This window comes from Saccopteryx leptura, chromosome 1 (genome assembly GCF_036850995.1).
Source record: "Saccopteryx leptura isolate mSacLep1 chromosome 1, mSacLep1_pri_phased_curated, whole genome shotgun sequence".
In the NCBI taxonomy this organism is placed as follows: Eukaryota; Metazoa; Chordata; class Mammalia; order Chiroptera; family Emballonuridae; genus Saccopteryx; species Saccopteryx leptura.
In genome coordinates, this window is record NC_089503.1 from 96,374,716 (window position 1) to 96,401,133 (window position 26,418).

Genomic DNA, 26,418 nt, shown 5'->3' on the forward strand with positions numbered 1-26,418 from the left:
AGAGACAGAAAAATCTATTCTTGGAGCCTCCAGAAGTTCCACACTAAACGTCAAGGTATGATCGAGTGAAAAATTGACTAAATATATAATCAACCCCAAAGGAAATAGGAGGAAGAAACACTCTGCCTTCCTCACTAACCTAAATAAGGGCTGCTTTCACTGGGAACTGAGAGTATAGGAACTAAGGCGGGCATAGGGTGTGAATAGAACCAGTCTGCAGCACAAATGTCTGAACCAGGCTGTGGCACAGACATCCAAGCCGAGGAAAAACTGTGCTTGTGGCAACCCAGTCAACACAAGCTAACGCTCACACCAAACCCAGACAAAGAAAGGCACTCAGGACAGCCATCCGCCCCGATCTCCTGGTCGTTGCACGCAGATAGTGGGCGAGAGATTCCTCCTAGAGCCCCAGGAGTGGGCGCCCATGTTACCGGACAGAGGGGCAGAGTCAGAGGCCTTTGTGTGGGCCGAAACCGGAATCTTGAGGTGGCCCCTGTGCCCCAAAAAGCAGCACGTGGGGAGGGAGCGGGAACAAAATTCCCTCTGCTCGTACTTTTCCGTGCAGGCGGGGCACCTCACTCGGAGTGAGAGGCAGCCAGCCTGATCTCCTGGTCTGCGAGCACAGATACTGGGTGAGAGATTCCCCCAGGAGTGGGCGCCTGTGTTCCTGGACAGAGGGGCAGAGTCAGAGGCCTTTCTGTGGGCCAAAACCGGAGTCTTGAGGTCGACCCTGCGCCCCGAAAAGCAGCGCGTGGGGAGCGAGTGGGAGCGAAATTCCCTATGCTCAAACTTTTCTGTGCAGGTGGGAGCCTCACCGGAAGTGAGAGGCAGCTGGCCAGATATCCTGGTCAGCTCATGGAGATACTGGGTGAGAGATTCCCCCGGGAGAGGGCAACCGTGTTCCCAGACAGAGGGGCAGAGTCAGAGGTCTTTGTGTGGGCTGAAGCGCCGCCTGATTATGCTAGGGGCTCTGACTGATTGAGCCTTACCCAGAGCCCTGTGCTGAGTGGGAATAGAGTGGGGACTTGCCAGCTCTTTGAGCCTCTTACTCTCCAGGCAGAGGCAGCAGCAACCCCATAGCTGGAGCATCAGGCTACTAATTCAGGAAGGAAAGACTAGGAGAAAGGCTCCAGGAACACGGACTCTCTCATTGGCGGAGCCTGCAAATGCTAATGAGCCTCAACTACCAACGAGACTGAAGCCCAATATATGACATCGCCATAGAGACTTATCAACTGTAAATGTCTACCTACGTGTGCCACAGGGGCAAAACCCGGGGTACAGAGTCACCGACCAGAAGAGGGAGAGAAAAGAAAAAGCAAGAAGATAACCTCTCAAAATCAAGAATAATCCACAGACTTTATAACCTATCCCATTTTAGTATATTTGTTCATTTGTTACTCTTATCTTCCTGTCTTGATTATTTTCTTCCCTTCCAATTTGGTCGTTTAATTCTCTGCCGGTCTTACTCTCTCCTCTCCTTGAACTACACTACCCATAAGTGTTACATCTCCCATTATCTTTTCTTTATTCTTCCTTTCTCTATATGAGGGTTGGACTCCAAAACTCTTAACTCTCTCTCCCTCTCTCTCTCTCCTTTTATTCTTTTTTCTTCTTTTTGTGTTTTCCTCTTCCTTTTTTTTTTCTCCCTCTATATTAGTTTCTTCTTTTCTTCTTTTCTTTTCCTCTCATTCAATCCTCAATCATGAACAAACTATTTTATCTGGGACTCGTATTTTTCTTTGTGGTGCTTTGGGGGTTTTTTACTTTGCTTTTTTAACTCACTAGCAGTGATCCCAACCCTGGCTCTCCATTTTATCTAGTTCTTGCTCCACTAAATACAATAGTAATTTTTTAATTTTTTCCCCTTTCTTCCTATTTCCCTCTTATTCCTCTCATCATATCTCTTAGTCAGTCATCACCTAAAAGCAAATCATTTTATTCTTGACTCAAATTTCTTCCTTTTTTGCATTTTGTGGGTCCATACCCCCTTTTTTGCCACTTTATCACTTCCCCCCAACTCAGGCCCTCCATTATAGGTAGTTTTTGTTCTATTTAGCACAATATAATTCACAGTTCACCACAAGATTTACTCAATAAGCAGGGGAGAGGAGAAGAGAGGGGAAAAAAGGGGGGAGGAATAATTTTTTTATTCTTTTTTATTTTTAATTTTTATTTTTTTAACTTTTTATTCTTTATTAATTCTCATTAATACTATCAACAAAACCACCCTCAGGTGCCATTAAGGAAAAGGAAATCTAATATCATGGATACAAAAGACAGAGAGGTAGCACAGATAGATGAGGAAAAATCTATGGAGAAAAAAATTAATATATTGGAAACCTTGGAGCTAAATGACAGAGAATTTAAAATATAAATCCTAAAAATACTCAGAGATATACAAGAAAATACAGAAAGGAAATTTAGGGAGCTCAGAAAACAACTCAATGAACACAAAGAATATATTACCAAGGAAATTGAAACTATAAAAACAAATCAAACAGAGATGAAAAACTCAATTCACGAGCTGAAAAATGAGGTAACAAGCTTAGCTCATAGAACAGGCCAGATAGAAGGTAGGATTAGTGAAATAGAAGACAGGCAACTTGAGGCACAATAGAGAGAAGAAGAAAGAGACTCAAAAATTAAAAAAAAAAAAAAACTGAGAAAGCCCTACAGGAATTGTCTGACTCCATCAAAAAGAATAACATAAGAATAATAGGTATATCAGAGGGAGAAGAGAGAGAAAATGTAATGGAAAACATATTCAAACAAATAATAGATGAGAACTTCCCAAGCCTGTGGAAAGAACTAAAGCCTCAAATTCAAGAAGCAAACAGAACTCCTAGTTTTCTTAACCCCAACAAACCTACTCCAAGGCACATCATAATAAAATTGGCACAAACCAATGACAAAGAAAAAATTCTCAAGGCAGACAGAAAAGAAGAATACAACATATAAAGGAAGGCCCATTAGATTATCATCAGATTTTTTTTCTTTTTTTTTTTTTTGCATTTTTCTGAAGCTGGAAACAGGGAGAGACAGTCAGACAGACTCCCGCATGCGCCCGACCGGGATCCACCCGGCACGCCCACCATGGGGCGACGCTCTGCCCACCATGGGGCGATGCTCTGCCCATCCTGGGCATCGCCATGTTGTGACCAGAGCCACTCTAGCTCCTGAGGCAGAGGCCACAGAGCCATCCCCAGCACCTGGGCCATCTTTGCTCCAATGGAGCCTTGGCTGCGGGAGGGGAAGAAAGAGACAGAGAGGAAGGCGCGGCGGAGGGGTGGAGAAGCAAATGGGCGCTTCTCCTGTGTGCCCTGGCCAGGCATTGAACCCGGGTCCTCTGCACGCTAGGCCGACGCTCTACCGCTGAGCCAACCGGCCAGGACTATCATCAGATTTCTCAACAGAAACTCTACAAGCTAGAAGAGAGTGGACCCGAATATTTAAAGTCCTGAAAGAGAGGAACTTTCAGCCATGAATACTATACCCATCAAAGCTATCCTTCAAATACGAAGGAGAAATAAAAACATTCACAGATACAAAAAAGACGAGGGAATTTATCATCAGAAAACCCCCACTCCAATAATTACTAAAGGGGGTTTTCCAACCAGATAAAAAGAACAAAACAAAACAAAACCACAAGTAAAAGCTCCACCAAGAACACAATAAAACCAAATTTAAACTGTGACAACAAAAAAAAAAAGAGGAGAGGACGGAAATTAACAGTAGCAAAGGATGATGGAGTGCAAAAGTACTCACAAGATAGTGCACTACAATAAACAGGGTAGGAACCCTTTTCATTACTTAATGGTAACCACCATTGAAAAAACCACCACAGAAGCACATGATTTAAAAAAAGATAGCAACAGAGGAAAGATGTATGGAATATAACCAAACAAAAACAAAAGATAGAAAAACGAAAGAGAAGAATCAAACAAGACACAAAACTAAAAGAAAGCAATGTATAAAATGGCAATAGAGAACTCACAAGTGTCAATAATTACACTAAATGTAAATGGATTAAACTCACCAATAAAAAGGCACAGAGTAGCAGAATAGATTAAAAAAGAAAATCCAACTGTATGCTGCCTACAAGAAACTCATCTAAGCAACAAGGATAAAAACAAATTCAAAGTGAAAGGCTGGAAAACAATACTCCAAGCAAATAACATCCAAAAAGAAAGCAGGCGTAGCAATACTCATATCAGATAATGCTGACTACAAGACAGTAAAAGTACTCAAAGACAAAAATGGTCATATCATAATGATTAAGGGGACGGTGAATCAAGAAGACATAACAATTCTTAATATATATTCACCAAACCAAGGAGCACCAAAATATATAAGACAGCTACTTATTGACCTTAAAACAAAAACTGACAAAAACACAATCATACTTGGAGACCTCAATACACTGCTGACAGCTCTAGATTGGTCACCCAAACAGAGAATCAATAAAGATATATTGGCCTTAAACAAAACACTAGAGCAGCTGGATATGAAAGACATCTGCAGGACATTTCATCCCAAAAAGACAGAGTATACATTTTTCTCTAGTGTACATGGATCATTCTCAAGAATTGACCATATGTTGGGCCACAAAAATAACATCAGCAAATTCAGAAAAATCGAAGTTGTATCAAATATATTTTCTGATCATAAAGCCTTGAAACTAGAATTCAACTGCAAAAAAGAGGGGAAAAAAACCCACAAAAATGTGGAAACTAAACAACATACTTTTAAAAAATGAATGGGTCAAAGAAGAAATAAGCACAGAGATCAAAAGATATATACAGACAAATGAAAATGACAATATGACATATCAGAATCTATGGGATGCAGCAAAAGCAGTGATAAGAGGGAAGTTCATATCACTTCAGGCATATATGAACAAACAAGAGAGAGCCCAAGTGAACCACTTAACTTCACACCTTAAGGAACTGGAGAAAGAAGAACAAAGACAACCCAAAACCAGCCGAAGAAAGGAGATAATAAAAATCAGAGCAGAAATAAATGAAATAGAGAACAGAAAAACTATAGAAAAAATTAATAAAACAAGGAGCTGGTTCTTTGAAAAGATCAACAAAATTGACAAACCCTTGGCAAGACTTACCAAGGAAAAAAGAGAAAGAACTCATATAAACAAAATCCAAAATGAAAGGGGAGAAATCACCACGGACATCATAGATATACAAAGAATTATTGTAGAATACTATAAAAAACTTTATGCCACTAAATTCAACAATCTAGAAGAAATGGATAAATTCCTAGAACAATACAACCTTCCTAAACTGAGTCAAGAAGAAGCAGAAAGCCTAAACAGACCAATTAGTAGGGAAGAAATAAAAAAAAAACTATTAAAAACCTCCCCAAAAATAAAAGTCCAGGCCCAGACACTTATACTTGCAAATTTTATCAAACATTCAAAGAAGACTTGGTTCCTATTCTACTCAAAGTCTTCCAAAATATTGAAGAAGAAACAATACTTCCAAACACATTTTATGAGGCCAACATAACCCCCATACCGAAACCAGGCAAGAACAGCACAAAAAAGAAAACTACAAACCAATAACTCTAATGAATACAGATGCTAAAATACTAAACAAAATACTAGCAAATAGAATACAACAATATATTAAAAAATAATACATCACTATCAAGTGGGATTCATCCCAGAATCTCAAGGATGGTTCAACATACGTAAAAACGGATAACGTAATACACCATATCAACAAAACAAAGAACAAAAACTACATGATTTTATCAATAGATGCAGAAAAGGCATTCAATAAAATACAACACAATTTTATGTTTAAGACTCTCAACAAAATGGGTATAGAAGGAAAATATCTCAACATGATAAAGGCCATATATGATAAACCATCAGCTAACATCATATTAAATGGCACCAAACTGAAGGCTTTCCCCCTTAAATCAGGAACAAGACAGGGTTGTCTACTCTCTCCACTCTTATTTAATGTGGTGCTAGAGGTTCTAGCCAGAGCAATCAGACAAGACAAAGAAATAAAAGGCATCCATATCGGAAAAGAAGAAGTAAAGGTATCACTTTTTGCAGATGATATGATCCTATACATCGAAAACCCCAAAGAATCTACAAAAAGACTACTAGAAACAATAAGCCAATACAGTAAGGTCGCAGGATGCAAAATTAACATACAGAAGTCAATAGCCTTTCTATATGCCAACAATGAATCATTTGAGAATGAACTCAAAAGAATAATCCCCTTCACGATTGCAACAATAAAATAAAATACCTAGGAATAAACATAACAAAGAATGTAAAGGACTTATATAATGAAAACTACAAACCATTGTTAAGGGAAATCAAAAAGATACAATGAGATGGAAGAATATTCCTTGCTCTTGGATAGGAAGAATAAATATAATCAAGATGGCCATATTACCCAAAGCAATATACAAATTTAATGCAATTCCCACCAAAATTCCAATGACATTTTTTAAAGAAATAGAACAAAAAACATCAGATTTATATGGAACTATAAAAAACCCCAAATAGCCAAAGCAATCCTAAAGAAAAAGAACAAAGCTGGGGGCATTACAATACCTGACTTCAAACTATATTATAGAGCCACGACAATCAAAACAGCATGGTATTGGCAGAAAAATAGACATTCAGACCAATGGAACAGAATAGAAAGTCCAGAAATAAAACCACATATTTATGGTCAATTAATTTTTGATAAAGGGGCCAGCAAGACACAATGGAGAAAAGAAAGCCTCTTCAACAAATGGTGCTGAGAAAACTGGAAAGCCACATGCAAAAGAATGAAACTCGACTATAGTTTGTACCCTTGTAAAATTAATTCAAAATGGATCAAAGACCTAAATATAAGACCTGAAACAATAAAGTACATAGAAGAAGACATAGGTTCTAAACTCATGGACCTTGGTTTTCTTTTTATTTTATTTTATTTTTTTTGTATTTTTCCAAAGCTGGAAATGGGGAGGCAGTCAGACAGACTCCCGCATGCGCCTGACAGGGATCCACCCGGCATGCCCACCAAAGGCAATGCTCTGCCCATCTTGGGGCGTCACTATGCCGCAATCAGAGCCATTCTAGTGCCTGAGGCAGAGGCCACAGAGCCATCCTCAGTGCCCGGGCAAACTTTGCTCCAGTGGAGCCTTGGCTGCGGGAGGGGAATAGAGAGACAGAGAAGAAGGAGAGGGGGAGGGGTGGAGAAACAGATGGGCGCTTCTCCTGTGTGCCCTGGCCGGGAATCGAACCTGGGACTCCTGCACGCCAGGCCGACGCTCTACCACTGAGCACCCCGCCAGGGCTGGACCTTGGTTTTAAAGAGCATTTTATAAATTTGACTCCAAAGGCAAGGGAAGTGAAGGCAAAAATAAATGAATGGGACTACATCAGACTAAGAAGTTTTTGCTCAGCAAGAGAAACTGAGAACAAAATAAACAGACAGCCAACTAAATGGGAAATGATATTTTCAAACAACAGCTCAGATAAGGGCCTAATATCCAAAATATACAAAGAACTCATAAAACTCAACAACAAACAAACAAACAATCCAATAGAAAAATGGGAAGAGGACATGAACAGACAGACACTTCTCTCAGGAAGAAATACAAATGGCCAACAGATATATGAAAAGATGCTCATCTTCTTTAGCTATTAGAGAAATGCAAATCAAAACTGCAATGAGATACCACCTCACACCTGTTAGATTAGTTATTATTAACAAGATAGGTAATAGCAAATGTTGGAGAGGCTGTGGAGAAAAAGGAACTCTCATTCACTATTGGTAGGAATGTAAAGTAGTACAACCATTATGGAAGAAAGTATGGTGGTTCCTCAAAAAACTGAAAATAGAACTACCTTATGACCCAGCAATCCCTCTACTGGATATATACCCCAAAACTCAGAAACACTGATATGTAAAGACACATGTGGCCCCATGTTCATTGCAGCATTGTTCACAGTGGCCAAGACATGGAAACAACCAAAAAGCCCTTCAATAGAAGAGTGGATAAAGAAGATGTGGCACATATACACTATGGAATACTACTCAGCGATAAGAACTGATGACATCGGATCATTTACAACAAAATGGTGGGATCTTGATAACATGATACGAAGTGAAATAAGTAAATCAGAAAAAAACAAGAACTGCATTATTCTATACGTAGGTGGGACATAAAAACGAGACTAAGAGACATTGATAAGAGTGTGGTGGTTACGGGGGGGGGGAGGAGTGAAAGGAAATGGGGGAGGGGAATGGACACAAAGAAAACTAGAGAGAAGGTGACAGAGGACAATCTGAATTTGGGTGATGGGTTTGCAACATAATTGATTGACAAGATAACCTGGATATGTTTTCTTTGAACATATGTACTCTGATTTATTGATGTCACCCTAGTAAAATTAATATAAATAAATAAATAAATAAATAAATAAATAAATAAATAGAAGAAATTGCAAGAATCTTAATAGAAAATCCAAATTAAAAGAATAATTTTCTATGGATACGTAATTTGTCATAATATCTCTAGATGATATGAATGTAGATTTGAAAATCGCAATGTAGATAACTTCAGAATTGCTAGAAACAATAATAAATTTGATAACATAGAGAGGTGCCAAATTAATCCATTGGAATCAACAGTTTTCATAGATTCAAACAGTTACGAGTTGGAATATAATGGAACAACAGACTCATTTTCTATATCAACAAAATAGATAAAGTAACTGGAATAACATTAATAAGAAATGTGCAAAACATACAAATAAAATATAAACACTAAAGAAAGATACCAAAACAGACATTTTTATTGAATAAATAAAAAAGCATTAATTTGTAAATGTAACATGAGCCCAATAAATAAATATGCCAGAAAGTTCTCTTTTTCTTTTTTCTTTTATCCTTTCCCTTTTTTCCCTTTTTCTCTTTTTCTTTCTTTTTTTGACTAGACAGTCTAATTCTAAAGTTCATATAGAAAAAAAACAAAATAATTAAAATAACTAGAAAAACCCTGAAGAATAAAGGAACTAAGAGGAGTGACTATCCCTATCAAATATTAAAACATAAACTTTCATAATTTAAAAGGTGCTTTGGTACATAAATATACTAGTGGAACAAAACACAAAGTCAACAAATTCGCCAGAAGATATAGGTAGTCCCTGATTACAAATAAGTTCTGTAGGTTTGAAATGCTTAAGTATTTATATGCATGGAAAGGTGAAAATAAATGCCATACTAAAAAAAAATCTGTCTAAGTTGCATTTAATAGTTAAATGTAAATGTATCTGTTTGAACTTACATACACATTCAACTTAAGAATAAACCTACAGAACCTATCTGGTTTGTAACCCAGGGACTGCCTGTATACAAGAAATTAGATTATGATGAAAGAGTCACCTCAAATTAGTGCAGAAATGATGAACTTTTCAAGAAATAGTTTTGCCATCTGGATTCCAATTGGATCAAGGGGTTAAATATTTAAAAATAATGAAATAATAAAAGTACTAGAGTAAAACATAGGAGAATTCCTTGATAAACCTTTCTCAATCTATCACAAAACCTAAAAGCCTTAGAGAAAAAGCTGATAAGTCCTGCTAAATAAAAACAAAAACTGCAAAAAAAAAAAAAAAAAACTTACAAAAATTAAAGCCATAGCATAATCGAAAGATAATGACAAACTTGAGGACATGATAAGTCTTATCACAGAAAGAGTTGATCTCAATTTATAAAATACCCCTAGAGTTTGATAAAATGAAAAACAATTTACCCAATATAAAAGTACACAGGTCACAAAGAAGGACATAAATCTATAAAAAATACACTCAATTTCACTCCTAATAAAGAGAATGTAAATACAAACTGCACTGAGAACATTTACTGCCTTAGATTGGCAATTGTCTGTAAATTTGCTAACAGTGTATTAGTTCTATATGCTGCTATGTCAAATTACCACAAATTTAAATGCTTAAACAACACAAATTAATTATCTTACAGTTTCATTACTTAGAGTCCAGTATGGGTCTCATTAGGCTGAAATCAAGGTGTCATAAGACTATCTTTCCAAATGGAGGCTCTACCAGAGCTAGGGGTCTGCCAGCCCCCCAAGCATACCCTGCTAAAGCAGCCCCCGGGGCAGACCTCCAGACCCTTCTCATCTGTAAGTCCAATATGCCTGTGTGGATTTAATCATTTTTCCAGTGGTGGTAATATAGGACAGTGATTTTTCCTTGAAAATTAAAGAATATAGGCTGCCTAATGTCCCATGTTCTTCCCAGTGGAAACTCTATTATCCACATGTTATTCTTCAGCTCAGTGCCCACATGCCCAAATACCACAGTATCTGCAAAACAACTGTCTTCGGATTGAAGGGAAAGCTCGTGGCGATGAAACAGGCCGCATGCAGAAAAATCATGGTTAGTGGCCAGGACACCCTACAACAAATGCCAGACGGACCCCTCTAAACGACAATGCAGCTGGTTTAGAGGGACCACATCTGCCATCTTCCCTGCCCTTGACTGTCCCAGGCCAGCCACTGGTTCTATTCTCAAGCCGTCTTCATTCTTACATGGCAAGCTCTGGGTGGTCCAGCCTTTCTTCTCTGCTCAGTCTTCATCAGGAAGACTATGTCTCGCCTCCCCCCAATGCAACATGAAGCTGAGGGAGCTGACCTAGAAACTAGCTAGCCCCTCTGGGATGCCTGAGCCACACCAGTCTTCACACCTATCTGAAGGTAGGGAGGACAGAACTTCTGTCTGCATGTGAGAATTTCCCTGGGCTCACTGAGCATGTGCTTGTTCATGCCTGAAAGAAAAAAAAAATGAGAAAATTCTCTACTCACAATTCTGACCTGAATATGTGGGTTTTCACACACCAAATATTCTCCAGTTCTTGGCAGAACCTGACTGGCTGTCCCACAACTAAACTCATTGCTGACACTAATTACCCAAAGTTAGTGCAGACCCCACAGGGTAAAGGATCAGTCCCATAAGACGTCCTCCGTACTTTAGACACAATTACAAATTGCAAGCTGTCTCATGTCCTTCAAACCACCAACTATAATTTAAAAGTTCCCATGACACCCTCCTCAGATGCAACAATTTGCTAGAATGGTTTACAGAACCCAAAGAAAGAGTTTACTTATATTAACTGATTCATTATAAAGAACACAACTCGGCCCTGGCCGGTTGGCTCAGTGGTAGAGCGTCGGCCTAGCGTGCGGAGGACCCGGGTTCGATTCCTGGCCAGGGCAAACAGGAGAAGCGCCCATTTGCTTCTCCACCCCTCCGCCGCGCTTTCCTCTCTGTCTCTCTCTTCCCCTCCCGCAGCCAAGGCTCCATTGGAGCAAATATGGCCCGGGCGCTGGGGATGGCTCTGTGGCCTCTGCCTCAGGCGCTAGAGTGGCTCTGGTTGCAACATGGCGACGCCCAGATGGGCAGAGCATCGCCCCCTGGTGGGCAGAGTGTCGCCCCCTGGTGGGCGTGCCGGGTGGATCCCGGTCGGGCGCATGCGGGAGTCTGTCTGTCTCTCCCTGTTTCCAGCTTCAGAAAAATGCAAAAAAAAAAAAAAAAAAAAAAAAAAGAACACAACTCAGGAATAGCCAAAATGACAAGATGCATAAGGTAGGGGTGCAGAGGTGCCATGCCCTCTCTGGGGGCATCACCTTCCCAGCATCTCCATGGGTTCACACGCCTTCAAGCTCTCTGGAGCCAGTAGTTTAGGGGTTTTTATGGAGGCTTCACCATATAGGTATGATCAGTTATTAACTCAACCTCCAGCCCTTCTCCCCTCCCTGGAGGTGGGAGACAGGTCCAAAAGTTCCAAGTTTCTAACCATGGCTTGGTCTTTCTGGTGACCAATCCTCATTAGAACAAAAACACTCCTATCACCCAGGAAATCCCTCATCAGAACAAAGACATTCCTATCACCCAGGAAATTCCAAGGGATTGGGGAGATTTTTGAAAGTAACTAGAATCAAAGACCAAATACTTACAAAAAAAAATGCTCCTAGCACTTCTCTAGCTCAGGAAATTACACACAGGTTTTAGGTTTAAGGAACTCTGTGTCAAGATCCAAGGTAACCAAATATATATTTCTCAATTTGTCACAACTATGTTCTTTTCTCCATTTAAGGACTATCTCATGTGTTACCAGCACATTTTTCCTCCACTTCCCAGTAGAATCCTCTCCCTCCCTCTCGTGTCCTCTGTAGGAAGGGTGTCCCTGGGCCCCTGCATGCTGTGTGAATGGAGCCTGACATTGCCCAAACCACTGGGTAGCCTGAACTGTCCCCCTTCAACTCTCCCTCATAGAATGGCCTAGAAATAGAAAGTCTTGGAACAAAAGCAGGGTGGGGAACACAGAGGGTGCCTGTTCTGGGGTCCCTCACACCTGCCTTTACACCCTTACCTTCATCTCCATCGTGTCTGCCAAGTTGTCAGAAGCTGCCCAACCCACACAGCAGGTGCCCAGCCATAGAATGAATAAGGGAGCTGATACAGAAGCCTTGTGGTTGGGAATATCTGACGGGTGTTCCCCATACAACAGAAAGGAGACAAATACTAATTATGCCTGTGTTCTGTGGATTTGTGTTTACTCTACCCAAACCTGCCTTTGTTATCCCCTCAAAAGGCTGCCCCAGACCATCACCGTACCTCGCCATGACCCAACAACCCACCTGACTGCACAGGTGCCATGTCTCTGAAACAGACAGCTCCCACTGCCAACCCATATCCTTCCAGCAACAACCATCCACTCAGATCTGCAGAAAACTTGTTTCCCTGGTATATAAAAACAACATTTTCTGGGATTTAAAAAATGTTTAATTCTATGTAAACAATTCTGGAGCTCTATGCAAATGAAGCAAGTGTACTAGAGGGGGCTTTAAAGTACAAGCACGTGTCTTTGGCAAATCAATATCTTAGTTTCAATGCATTTCAGCTCTTCAATGACATTTCGCATCTGCAATGCTTTTACAGGGTACCAGACATTTCTTCATCAAACTTTCTCTAGAAAATGACCATGTGTTTAAGTGTGGGGTAAACGACCAGCCTACAGGACAGCAGTTACAAACTCTTCAGCCTTATCTTCCATTTGTGGAGAGAGAAGGCGGTTATAATAATGTTTCTTTATCATAAATAATGATGGACTCTCTTCTGCTCTTCTTTATCTTTTATGATATGAGAATCACATGGAAAAGACAGAAAGAAAAAAATTTTTAATTAAGAAAAATTTTTTAAAGAGCCTGACCAGTAGTGGCACAGTAGATAAAATGCCAACCCTGATAGCTGAGGTCACTGGATTGAGCAGGGAAAACTTCCACACAATCTCAAAGCTTGCCAGCCAGCAGGAAGAGCACAAGGACGCTGGCTTGAGCAAGGGGACACTGGTTTGCCCTGGTCAAAGCACATAAGAGAAACAATCAACATACAACTAAAGTGAAAGCAACTACAAGCTGATGTTTCTCACCCTCTCTTTTCCTTTGTGTTTCTCTCTTAAAACAAACAAACAAAAAACAAAAGCAAAATCACATAGGTGGCAGTGATTCTGTTCTGGGGATGCCGCTACATTTGAAGAAACCCAAAATGCTAATTCAAAAGACATAATGTAGTCCTGTGTTTATTGCAGTGTTATTTACAATAGCCAAGATCTGGAAGCAGTCTCGGTGCCCATCAGTAGATGAGTGGATGAAAAAGCTGCAGTATCTTTGCACAATGGACTACTACTCAGCCATAAAAAGGAGGCCTGGATAGTGACAGCATGGATGGACATGGATGGACAGTATGCTAAGTGAAATAAGCCCGTCAGAGAGAGACAAGTACCATATGATTTCACTTACATGTGGAATCTATTGAACAAAATTAACTAACAAAAAAATAGAAGCAGACTTACAGATACATAAAGCAGACTGACAGCTGTCAGAGTGGAAGGAGTTTGGGGGGGCTGGATGCAAAAAGTTAAGGGATAAAACAAAGACAAAAACCTCATAAACACAGACAATAGTATGCTGATTACCAGAAGAAAAGGGGAGCAGGGGAGGTAGAAGAGTGTATAAGGAGGATAAATAGTGATGGAAGGAGACTTGACTTGGGGTGCTGAGCACACAATACAACATACAGATGATGTATTATAGAATTGTACACCTAAAATCTATATAAATTTATTAAACAAAGTCATCCTAAGAAATTCAATTAAAAAACAAAAACAAGCACATGAGTGGGAAGGGCAGGAATTTCCTGTAGAAATATAGCACTGGAAGAGATGTGTTCTACCAATAAGAGAAGCACAGACACAGGTTCTCAAGTTTGTGCATGAGAACACCCTAGAAACTTATTAACTTACAGATGCCCATCCAGAGTAGGTCTAAAGCATTTTTGTCCCAGAACCCCTTTACTCTCTTATAAATTATTAAGAACTCCAATAATTCGACTCAAGCTTTTTTTAATATGACATTGAAATATAAATAAATTAAAATTATTAATTAACTTAAATGTATTTTTATAGTAGAAATTAAGACTAAGAATTTTTAAAATGTTGTTTATTTCATTAAAATAACAGTAATGAACCATTACATATTGCCATATGTAATCTTATAATAAAGAAATAACAATGTTTTCTAAACTGAAAGAAATTACTGAAAAGTGTGGCACTGTTTTATAATTTCGCAAATCTCTCGAATGTCTGACTTTATGGAAAACAACTGGATTCTCATATCTCATTCTTCAATCAATCTATTAATATATCATAAGTCAGATAGCTTCTAGAAAATGCCTCTGTACATTCTTCTTCTTTTTTTTTTTTTTTTTTTTTTTGTATTTTTCTGAAGCTGGAAACGGGGAGAGACAGTCAGACAGATTCCCACATGTGCCCGACCGTGATCCCTGCACGCCCACCAGGGGGCGACGCTCTACCCACCAGGGGGCAACACTCTGCCCCTCCGGGCATCACTCTGTCACGACCAGAGCCACTCTAGCGCCTGGGGCAGAGGCCAAGGAGCCATCCCCAGCGCCCAGGCCATCTTTTGCGCCAATGGAGCCTCGGCTGCGGGAGGGGAAGAGAGAGACAGAGAGGAAGGAGAGGGGGGAGGGGTGGAGAAGCAGATGGGCGCTTCTCCTGTGTGCCCTAGCCGGGAATCGAACCCAGGACTTCCACACACCAGGCCGACGCTCCACCAACTGAGCCAACCGGCCAGGGCGCCTCTGTACATTCTTGAGAGGATGAAAGAGTAAAAGGCAAATGAATTTAGCTTGGACTTTGCAAAGCTCCTAAACCAGTCTCTGAGGCCTCTGGGGTTCTCCCAGACACACTTTGAGAACCACTGTTCCATAGACTCCGCTATTTGGAAAGGAGGTTAGAACATGTGATTCAGAACCAGGTTGGAGGACCACTAGCTTACACCCATTTGAAGCCCTAAAATATGAAGTACGATGCACGTCCAGACAGACTAGAAGGGTGTCTAAGAACTAACTCTGTTTAGGACTAAAACACAGAATTGTTTTAGTGGGTTAAGCAGCCATTGTGGCTAAAGATGAATAAGAGAACTATCATAAAATATCTAAAATTTGAATTCTTTAAATTTTGATCTAGAGAAGTTCATGATACTACTTATACATCAAAAAAAGGCCCCTTTCTCCATTTTTAAGTCATTTTCATTTTTCAATTACAGTTGGTATACAGTATTATATTAGTTTCAGGAATACAACCCAGTGATTAGACATTATACAACTTACTAAGTGATCATCCTGATAAATCTCGTACCCACCTGACACCATTCTTAGTTATTAGAGTATCATTGACTACATTCCCTATGCTGTGCTTGACATCCTCATGACTATTTTGTGACAACCAGTTTATATTTCTTAATTCCTTCACCTTTTTCACCCATTACCCCACCCCCTCCCCTCTGGCAACCATCAAAATGTCTTCTGTATCTATGAGTCTATTTCAGCTCTGCCTGTTCATTTATTTTGTTTTTCAAATTAAATTTTTGATAGATACATATTTATTGACATTTTATTCTTTATATTTTTGATCAAAAAAGACTCTTCTTTAAAACACCAAAAAATTTGGTTTAAAATGCGGCTATCTTGGCCTCCCTTCACAAGCTCCTGAATTAGAATGGGAAGAGGCTCAGCACAGGTGTTTCCAACCGGCTCCCCTGGTTATTCTGTTGGACCGCCAGGCTTAGGTGCCTCTGGAATAGATTGTGTATTTATGTTTTATATATAATGAAAAGGTTAATCCATTTTATTAACATGACATTTATTTTTATTACTAAATAAAAATATTTTCCTAGGATTCCGTCTATATCTAAAAGATACCTAGCTTTTAAAATTCCTGTACCCATAGTCCAAATGTTATAGGCATAGTATCTATATTTCCTACAGGGAAATATGGGTTTTTCCATACGTAATAATTTTTTAAAAACCTAACTCTAAATTAAAGGAATAGAAAATGCCACTGCCACCTGACCAGGCAGTGGCGCAGCGGATAGAGCATTGGACTGGGATGCGGAGGATCCGGGTTTGAAACCCCGAGGTCTCCAGCTTGATCACGGCTCATCTGGTTTGAGCAAGGCTCACCAGCTTGAGCTCAGAGTCACTGGCTTGAGCAAGGGGTCACTCAGTCTGCTGTAGCCCCCACCCCCATCAAGGCACATGTGAGAAAGCCATCGGTGAACAACTAAGGAACTGCAACAAAAAATTGATGCTTCTCATCTCTCTCCGTTCCTGTCTGTCTCCCCTATCTGTCCCTCTCTCTGACTCTCTCTGTCTCTGTCACACGTACACACACACAAAAAGAAAGAAAATGTCACTGTCATTCATAAGACAAATAATGGATTCCTTGTTTCTATAATAAACTTTTTAGAAAGTTTGTTTTTAATGGAAACTTATTATTACTGAATAAAAGTCTTCTTGAGAGGAAAAAAGGTACCTTCATATACAACCTACATTGGGGATGCAAATTATAGAGCAACAGACGCTAAAGAATTTGCATTTAATAAAATGTCAAGCACGTCATTTTAGAAGCCTCACTGCCAGGCACAGCAGCTTTGCCCACAGGGTCAGGCTGGACTGTCCCGGAGAGCAGGGCCTTCCTCGAGGGGAGTACGCCACTCACCAGAAACCCTACGTCGCTGTGAACAAGGAAAATCACCAGAACCACCAAGAATGGAAAGTGGTGAGTCCGTGTCAATTATTAAAATTAAAAAAAATCTTAATATTCTTAATGTTTCTTTTTGACATCACAAAGTCATAAATGAAGCAAAGGACAAGAAATGTCCTTAACTCTGGGTAACACATAAAAATATGAAAATATACATCAGGTACCAACAATTTAGAACTCTTGGTAACATTTTCATCATTCTAGTCACATTTAATTACTAGTTGTTAGATTTACTTTTGCTGCATAGAGCTTAGGTTGGAATTTATTTGAGAAGATCTAGTCTATTGAACAATATTTAAAATGAGGGTTTGGGATTCATGCATTCTTTTTCAGTCTAGTGAGATTTTATGTTAAATGTAATGACTCCAAGTAAGCCTTCTGTATATAGAGAACTGGAAATATCTTTTATTCAGACATCTTGGTTCAGGCTCTTAAGCTAAAAATGAAGGATTGGCCACAAACACAAGGAAGAACCTGAGCCGTCATTTCATGAATTCAAACTATACAAAGGTCTTTCTCAATTTGTGCACTCTGAAGATACAGACATTAGTATCAGCATAGAATAAAACCCAAATCGGAGTCTAAAACGTTAGCATTTTAAATGTCAATAAATAATGACAAGAACTATTTCAAATGTGCCTTGTAAAGTACCTTGAAAGAAAAACTATACTTTTAAAAAATGTCCCAGCTCTTCAAAATCTGATCTCAAAAAATATGAAGATAGCAAAAGCCATTCGAATTGGTTATTGACAGAAATGCTGAGTTTTTGGGTCCAACTAACTATAAGGCTTAAAAGGTGGGAGAGAGCGGTGGCTGTTGGGAGGGCCGGTAGTTGGACACCTGCCTGCTCTATGGGCAAGCCAAACTTCGACACAATCCTTATAGGTTAACTAATTTGGCTTCAGTTCTTTAAAAGTTTCCATATTTATTTCCAGTTTAAGATTTCATAAACAGTATACATTACTCTCTGCTTATTAATTAATAATGTTTTGAAAGTAAGTTGCTAAATGTGCCTTTTTTGTATTCTCCTAGAGGTTTCCCGTAATAAAACTAATATGATATAATTTCCAGATCAGAAGTAGAACCACAAATGCTGAGCCTCAGTGGGTGCAGATATAACACTATTTCTAAGTGGGTATCTGCTTCACCCCGCACCCCATGAGGGGGCTCTGTTCCTCAGCAAGGCAGGAAGGGGACACCCCCAGTTCCAGGACTGACACCTGAGTCAGATGGTGCACCAACACACTACAATGCCACTGGCCTGTCCAGACCTCATTCTTGGTACTTCTCCGGCAGGCAGTCAAATAAAGCCCCCATAAATGCTGACCACCAATAACTCATCACTTAGGAGTTTTATTCTCTCTGTCTTGACAGAGAACATGGCTATATTCCATACCTTGTGGGTCTACAATGCAGGGAGACATCATCTAGTATCTTAATTCTGAAATTGTCAAATGATGCAACTCAAAATATAAATTGTTCTTTTCTATATTTATGAGATAAACTTTTTGTTTTATTCTTTTCTTTTTCTTTCTTTTTTCTTTTTTTGCTTTGCACTATCTCTTTGTTGCCTTTCTTATGTAACAAGAAACTGCTTAGAGACTCTAAAAATTTAAAAACAAGAAAATGTATTCCAGAGAATGTCATAAAAAAAATAGTAAAATAAGAATGTGCTTCATACGACCAAAAAAAGAGAGAGAGAGAGAAAGAAAGAAAACTCAGGGACACAAACAGCAGTGTGGTAACTGCTGTGAGGTGGTAATAAATGCTGATAGAGGGAGACTTGACCTGGGAGAGTTAACACACAGGACGGTGTACAGAAGATGCATCGTACAACTGTGCACCTGAAACCTGTATTGTTTTGTTAACCAGTAACATCCAAGTGTATTCAATTTAAAATTAATTTTTTTAAATACCATAAATGTAGTTGATATTTAACAAATAAAAAGTTTAGAGATTGCCTACATTTTAAATATTCAATTTCAAAATATATGAACTTGAACTGATGCAGAAAATGTTTAATTTCCAAAAACAACATTAAAGGAACAGCATCATTAAATTTACTATGAGCTAAATTCTTCAGCACAGTAAATAGCGAATAAAGAGGACGTGACTAAGATCATTTGCTGCATATACATAACCACAATGCTACAGTACAAATTTTTTTTTCCAAATTCTAAAGAATAAATTGATTCTTATTAGTAAATTTGCTTGTGCTTTCTCTCCGGAAACACATGTCCTTGTTTTCTCAACAACTGATCTGAATGCAAGTCTGTATGTAGAGTATTTGAATAAAAATTCAAGTGTCCTGGTTTATGCAGGTGTGGAGTCTTTACACAGACACAATGCACAAGGAAAATAATGTTTGGGAGTAGGGATCTGGTAACATTGTCAACTCTAAATAATCACTGTAGGACAAAACAGAAGAGTAGCGTAGGTTAAGGCACTTTGAGAATTCTCAAAAACAGAAAGAAAATTCCAAATGATAGTTTAAAGAATTTGTTCTAGGTTCCATCCCTTAGTTAAAACATTTTAATTCACCTTAGGTGCTGTCTACAATGTTGGTGTTTGCTTTTTGGTACCACTCTTCAGAACACGGTATACACCCGCTGCCCTGTTTTCTCAGAACTAGAGAAAGACTATCGTTGCCTCCTCTTTTCAAACCGCTCTCCCGCATTCTCCAAAGGTCTGCGCCTTTCCAAGCCCTGCGGTCTTCCTGGGCCTTCATTTTCCTCAGCCTGGAGACACTGGTTATCTCTCTTTCTCTACACTCCCTCCTTCTTTCATTTCTCTGATGCTATCCTGATAGTACATTACCTACTTCCATTTCTGACCTGTCCCCCTCCTTACCTCCACCCCACTTTCCTGTCCCCTGCCTTCCCCTGAGAGCCAGAACTGTAACCTTTTCCCAATACTCAGTGTGTGGCTTTCTGTTCTTCTTTTGATACAAAGTCTTCCTTGGCGAACTTCATTTTCTAGCTTTAATTATTACTACAGTTTTAATGGTGTTTCTTAGATGTACAGTTCTAATCCTGGCCAAGGTTTCTCTCCTATATATAAGGCATTTTATTTGATTAAGCCACCACAGTTACATTAGTTCTTTACCCTTTCTACATCTTCCTTGCTCCTTTCTGCTTTTGCTTTTGCTCATGCCATATTTGATATCTAAAATACCTTTCTCCCTCCTCCTAAGCCATACATATCCTTCTAACTCCAATAGAAGTCCCATCATTTTCCACAAAATGTTCATCAACAATCCAAAATGTCCTTTCTCACTCCCCTATTCTTATACACGTGAATGCCTTATTTCTCTCACTTTTTAACAAAGGATCTCTTTGAGGACATCTGTTATATGTCCCAAACTTATTGTGCATCCCCTGTGGCATATAGACTTTGCACTTTGTACCCAATTGGTGCCAACTGATATGTAAGACTGATTGTTTTATGTAAAAATTTAGAGGTGTTGATGTGGTTATTTGCCATCTCGTGAACTTTATCTCTCTATTCATGAACATATGGTTTTTTGTTAAACTTCTTCAGCATAGGTGTTTTTCCTCTGGCTTATCAGCATATACATAAAGTATAAATAGATAATGCAGATTGAAATCATCAATTAAAAAGACCTTTGGAAAAAAGTGAAGCCAAGACTCTCTGCAAACACACAAAGGATCCAGCCAGGACCTCTTTGACTTCCACCTCCTCCTGCCTCTCAGACCCCAGTCAACACCTGCTGTCAACAAGTCAGACATTCCTCTTTGTGCTCAGCCAGGGACGCTTCCTTTAAAGTTGGCCCCCACCTCCACTGGAACCTTATCTAAAGTCCTTACTCTTATGTATACTTGTGATTCTCATTATAATCACCAGAAAGGTTTATTAAAACATGGATTTCTCAACCCCCCAGCCCTAAAGTTTCTGATTCAGTAATCTGAAAAGTTTACTGAATTCTGGAGGAGAGCCTGAGACTCTGCATGTCTGTTTCTAGCTGATGTTGTTGCTGGAGGTCACAGTGTGAGGATCTCTGTGTGCATTCTCACTTGGGTTTGTCTGTCTGGCTTTGACTTCTGCCTTGTTCTGACATAGAATATTTTAGTCATTCTCCTACCCCAGGCTGCTTCTAGTAGCAAGGAGTTGTCTTGGTCACTGAGCATAACACCCAACCACCGCCACCCCCTTCTTTATTCCAATCTCAAAGGCTGAGAACCAGCTTGTACCTTTGACCCCCATTTCCTTTCAGAATGTTTTTCCATCATTTTCTCCCTTTTCCCTGAATCTTTAGTCCCTCCTTCTGTCTTGTTTAAAAGTCCTCAAATCTCTGCCACCCATAAGTATATAAATGGATATAAAAAGAAAAGCAAATGTCTCCTTGACTCTGTAGTTCTCTCTAAGTATATCCAATATCTTGCTTCCCTTTCTCATTTAAACTTCAAGGAGTCATTTCCCTACCGGTCTCTACCACTTCCCTTGACATTATTATTGTTAAGGGGGAGAATATTAGAAAATGAAATCAACAGTATCACGGAACAAGGTTCTAGTTACTTTACAATTCCCAAATTGCCACTGATAAAGTCTAACACCAACCACTGAATTGAAAACAATGGATGCTTTGCTGTCTTTATCTTCCTGGATTATTCTGCTGTATCTCATACTTTTTCCTTCTTTTTCAAAATCTCGCCCCCTGAAATCTGTGATATCTTATTCCCCTGGTTTCTTCTAGTTCTTCTCCAACCATCTCTTCTTCACAATGTTTTCTTTCTCTAACAACCCTTCAACAGAGAATGTTCCCCAGGCTTCCATCTTTAACCGTTGAGTCCTGTGCTTGCCAACCAGTGTTTCAGGAATTGTTATAGAAGTTCCCAGGACATTGATCCTCTCAGCCCTTGGGAATAGCTGCCCCTGGTCTGTTTATTCAAATGTGCCAGACACATATTTTTTCTGTGTGTGCCATCACGTGTCTCTGCCTTTCTAACACTCCCCAACAGATTTCATCTTTTTACCTGGTTTCATTACCATTCCACATTATGACGGCTCTGGACATGATTATTCAGACCAACCTCATGGTGGAAACTTGAGAATCACCCTTGAATCTTCCCTCTCACATACATATTATTTCCAAATCTGTGTACCCCTTGCCCTTCTGTCTACCACTACTTAGACTCCATTACCTCTGGCCTGAATTATTCTGGAATCCTCCAGCCTGATCTCCTTGTGGTTTTGTGGTTCTTATATCCATTCTTCACACAACTGCCAGAAAAGTCTATCTAAAATGCAAATCTAAGCATAAGACTTCCATGTTAAAAAGCCTGCAATGGCTCAGTGTCGACAGGATAAAGTTCAAACTCCTTCACACACAAGAAACTGTATGATTGAGGCCTACATATTTTACTTCCCCCGGCTCACTTCCTGCCACATCCTCTGTCACACACTTTCTGACCTTGCTTCCAAGCGGCTGTCTGTGCTGTTCTTTATGCCGGAATGCTCTTGCCCATTCCGCCATCACCGTGACTCCTTACCTCAGCTCAGCTGTCACCTTGCTTTCCTTAACTCCCTCCCACACTCATAGGGACTGACACGTTCTGAATAGCCTCGGCATATTTCCCTTGCACATTTGCACTGTATGTAGCACATTTGCACTGTAATTATTTTTAAGGATTTCTCTTCTTCCACTTGACAGCATGTTCTTTTGTATCCTCATCTCTGACACAATGCTGACACAGAAAGCGTTCAGTAAATAATGGCTGAATAAATACTGCTTTAGGCATTTCTAAAAGATATTACACATAATTCTAGAGGCAACATGTAGCTTCCTTTGGACAAAAACATAAGATCAGTAAGCTTCAAATTGGAGGCTGATTTGAAAGATGCGCTTCAGGCATCTTTAACTAAAAGATATACAGCCTGGTGCTCTCCCTCCCTCTCAGGAGCATGCCCACTTTTTTCCCCTACCCCCTGAGCCCCTGCTCAGGAGCGGTTCTCTCTGTCTCCTAAGCTTCCCTTCTTTGCCTGCCTCTGTAACTTGTTTCCTAAAGCCCATTTCTTATACTTCTGTGACTTTAAATAAATATCTCTTATATTTTGAAAAAAGAAAAAAAAAAAGATAGTCTAAATTCTGTCAAAATTAGACCCAAGGGACTATTCAAATAACTTTGTTTTTTCAGAAATCAAGTTTCATCTGATTTTATGTATATTAAATAATGCATTGTCTTAAAACTTCAATTTTATTTTCCTTCATTTTATACAGGCATTTTGTATAAAATATTATACTTCTCAAAGCATTTTCATATGCATGTCTTATAAAACTCTGAAATCAGCTATGGAGTGATTATTATACCCACTTTACAGATGAAGAAAATGGGGCCGAGAGACTGTGATTTTCCCAAGTCAGTGACTAACGTGGTTGTGTAGTATACTGACTCCTAGGCCAGCAGTCATTTGTATCAGTACATCACTCTGCTTCTGATTTGGGTTTGGTTTTTTTCCTTTCATCTTCTTTGTAATGAGATTTGGCTCATAATTCAAATATATGCTAGACTATCTACAAATTCAACCATACTAGAGAGTATTTGTGGTTATATACCTAATAAGCACATATATACATGTGTGTATATTCTGCCATAGACACTGATGCTGATTTCTGTGCCAGCTGATATTGCCAGTAAGCCAGCAACACCTCAATAAATAGAAACCATCCAACATTCTACAGAACAACAATTTCAGAATTAGAAAACACAAGTTCTCTAGTTAACTACTAATTCAGTGCTTAAATACTTTCTATAATAATCCAAAGAAAAGGTTCTTCGGCCTTTATTTGCTCATCCTTAGATGCAAGGAACTCATTCTCCCCAAAAGCAATGTTGCCGATTTCAGAACCATAAGAGAATTCTTTCTCTAAGTCTATTATTGCTCTGTCATTTCATTAGAGAAAAAATAGTTCGTTTTCTGGTTGTTAGAGCTACAGTTTGGCATATTGGGATCCTAGCTACTAAGTCTGCTTATAACTACTAGATACTTTGGCAAATAACTTTGCCCAGACCTTAGTTTCTTCATCTATAACATGAGTCATATGAAGTAATACATACAAATTTTCAAGCACTAAAATGTGTCCAATAAATACATGTGTTAAGTGCTCAATAAGTATTTGTTAAGTGGATGAGTGACTCCTCCTCTATCCTTGGTCTAGTTTCAAAGCAGCAACTCATGTTGAATCACTGTATTTTCAAAAGTTAAGATGCATAAGTTAGTACAGTAAACAGAAACAAATGACTTTGTTCTTAAAAACATAATCTTCCTAAAACGTTTCAGTTGAAGTGCTCACCCACATCAGGTAGAACTATGACACAGCAAGACTACTGTCACTTTGTAACCTGATTCATGCAAATGTAACTTTGTATCATGCGGTAAGAAGCATTATATTCAGTTGCATTCAGTGCCAGATCTTGTGATTAAAGCATAAATTTTAAGTCTTCTTTGAGTAAATCTTGACAAATCAGTGGAGAAAAAAAGGACACTTTGAAGAATTGTGTAGAAAATAGAATAATATTTCTTTCACTTAATCAGAGCTTGGATGAGTTTCCATTAAGGACCAGAATATAGGACTTAATTACCTCTATTAAAGCCACTTCAAATTCAAGTCTATCTTTCTAACCAAAAAATAGCATTACAATTATCAGCTCTGTATATATCCCTCCAGATGGTTAACCTGATTACTCCATCCACATTTGATTGTTACTATTTCATTTGCTTAAATCCCAGGAGACTACAGCAAAAGAGTGTATCAAGGCGTGAGAGTGAAACACACCGTCAAAGATCTACTGGCAGAAAAACGATCCAAGCAGACAAGTAACTCAAGATTTAATGTAAGTCTCAACATATTCTGAAGTCTGTGTGTGTGTGTGTGTGGTATGTTTTCTATTAAGGATAGTTGTCTCCCCTCACCCTTTTTTTATATAGCAATCTCTCACCTCTGGAGTCTGATATCCTCAATCACAAAGCCCTCCTTCAACTGGCACTTATTATATAACCACTAGTATGAACACCATGGCACACCTGTCAGGCCATAAGCAAGCATTACAAGAGCTCTGCGAACGTACTGGCTGACTACTGCAGCGAGTGACGATGAAAAAGAATAGTGTGTCCTGACTTTTCATTTTATCCTAGTGATGAATTCACAAAGGCTCAGTTGGTGAAAATAATGCTAACCTTTGACACATGTTATTCTAAACCTGATAGAGACAACTTAGGTGAATCTTCTCTGTAATATGCAACGCCAGGTTTTAAAAACCCAGTAGCCTTAAGAAAAGACGAAATACTGCCATTTGTGACAACATGGATGGCTCCTGAGAATATCATGTTAAGTGAAATAAGTCAGACAGAAAAAGTCAGGAACCATATAATGTAAATCCTATGTGGTATATAAAACTGAAAGTAACAAATGAACGAAAACACAAACCCGTAGGCACAGACAGCAGTATGGTGGTTAACAGAGGAAAGGTGGAGGGAAGGTGGTAAAGGGTAACAGGGGTCAGATATGTGGTGACAGGAGACTTGACATTGAATAGTAACACACACTGCAATACACTGATGATGTATTATAGAATCGTACATTTGAAACCTATATAATTTTATTAACCAATGCCACTCCAATAAATTTAATGAAAAATTCAAAAACAAACAAAATAATCCTAATAGATGATGTCTTAAGCCTAAAACCCTCAGATGCCATTTATGTCTTCACAAACAGCTATACTTTAGGTGCCTAAAATATTGAAGTAGTGGCATCCAATTCTCCCCAAAATGATTCTAGAATGGAAATAGTATTTTGCTATCAAGATGGCTATATAATCATTATTCTATTAGGTAAAATATAACAACATGAACGTGGGCATCTGTCAGGCATTGCTGGGTGCTGGGAAGGACAGCAGATGACTGGGAATAACTAGAGCAGTGATGGGCAGCCCCTCACACAGGGCTGTGCTCTGATGTCAGCATGTGTCCAACACTGTTCCAAACTCACACTTCTAGCACATGTTTGAAGCGAACAACTCTTGATTCAATTTCCCCCATCCAAGAATACCTTCTGCTGCACTTTTCTGCCTCCTTTTTCTTTAAACCATCTCCTCTCTTCTAGTTCAACAAAACAGCCCAGCTAATAAAGAAAAATCTACATAACTAGTTTCTTATCTGCTTTCAGTGCAGTGTTTCTCATAAGCTTGCTTAGAATCATCTGAGGTGTGTG

General features: G+C 39.2%; 1 protein-coding gene across 1 annotated transcript in view; it reads left to right on the forward strand.

The window, feature by feature from the left end:
• Positions 1-17,084: 17,084 nt before the first annotated feature.
• POU2AF2 (POU class 2 homeobox associating factor 2) overlaps positions 17,085-26,418 on the forward strand; it is a 36,794-nt gene continuing 27,460 nt past the window's right edge. Inside the window, exons 1-2 of the mRNA XM_066360758.1 lie at positions 17,085-17,201; positions 24,936-25,039. Of these exons, the coding sequence (XP_066216855.1) occupies positions 17,192-17,201; positions 24,936-25,039 (114 nt within the window). The 5' untranslated portion in view covers positions 17,085-17,191. The remainder of the gene's footprint in view (positions 17,202-24,935; positions 25,040-26,418) is intronic.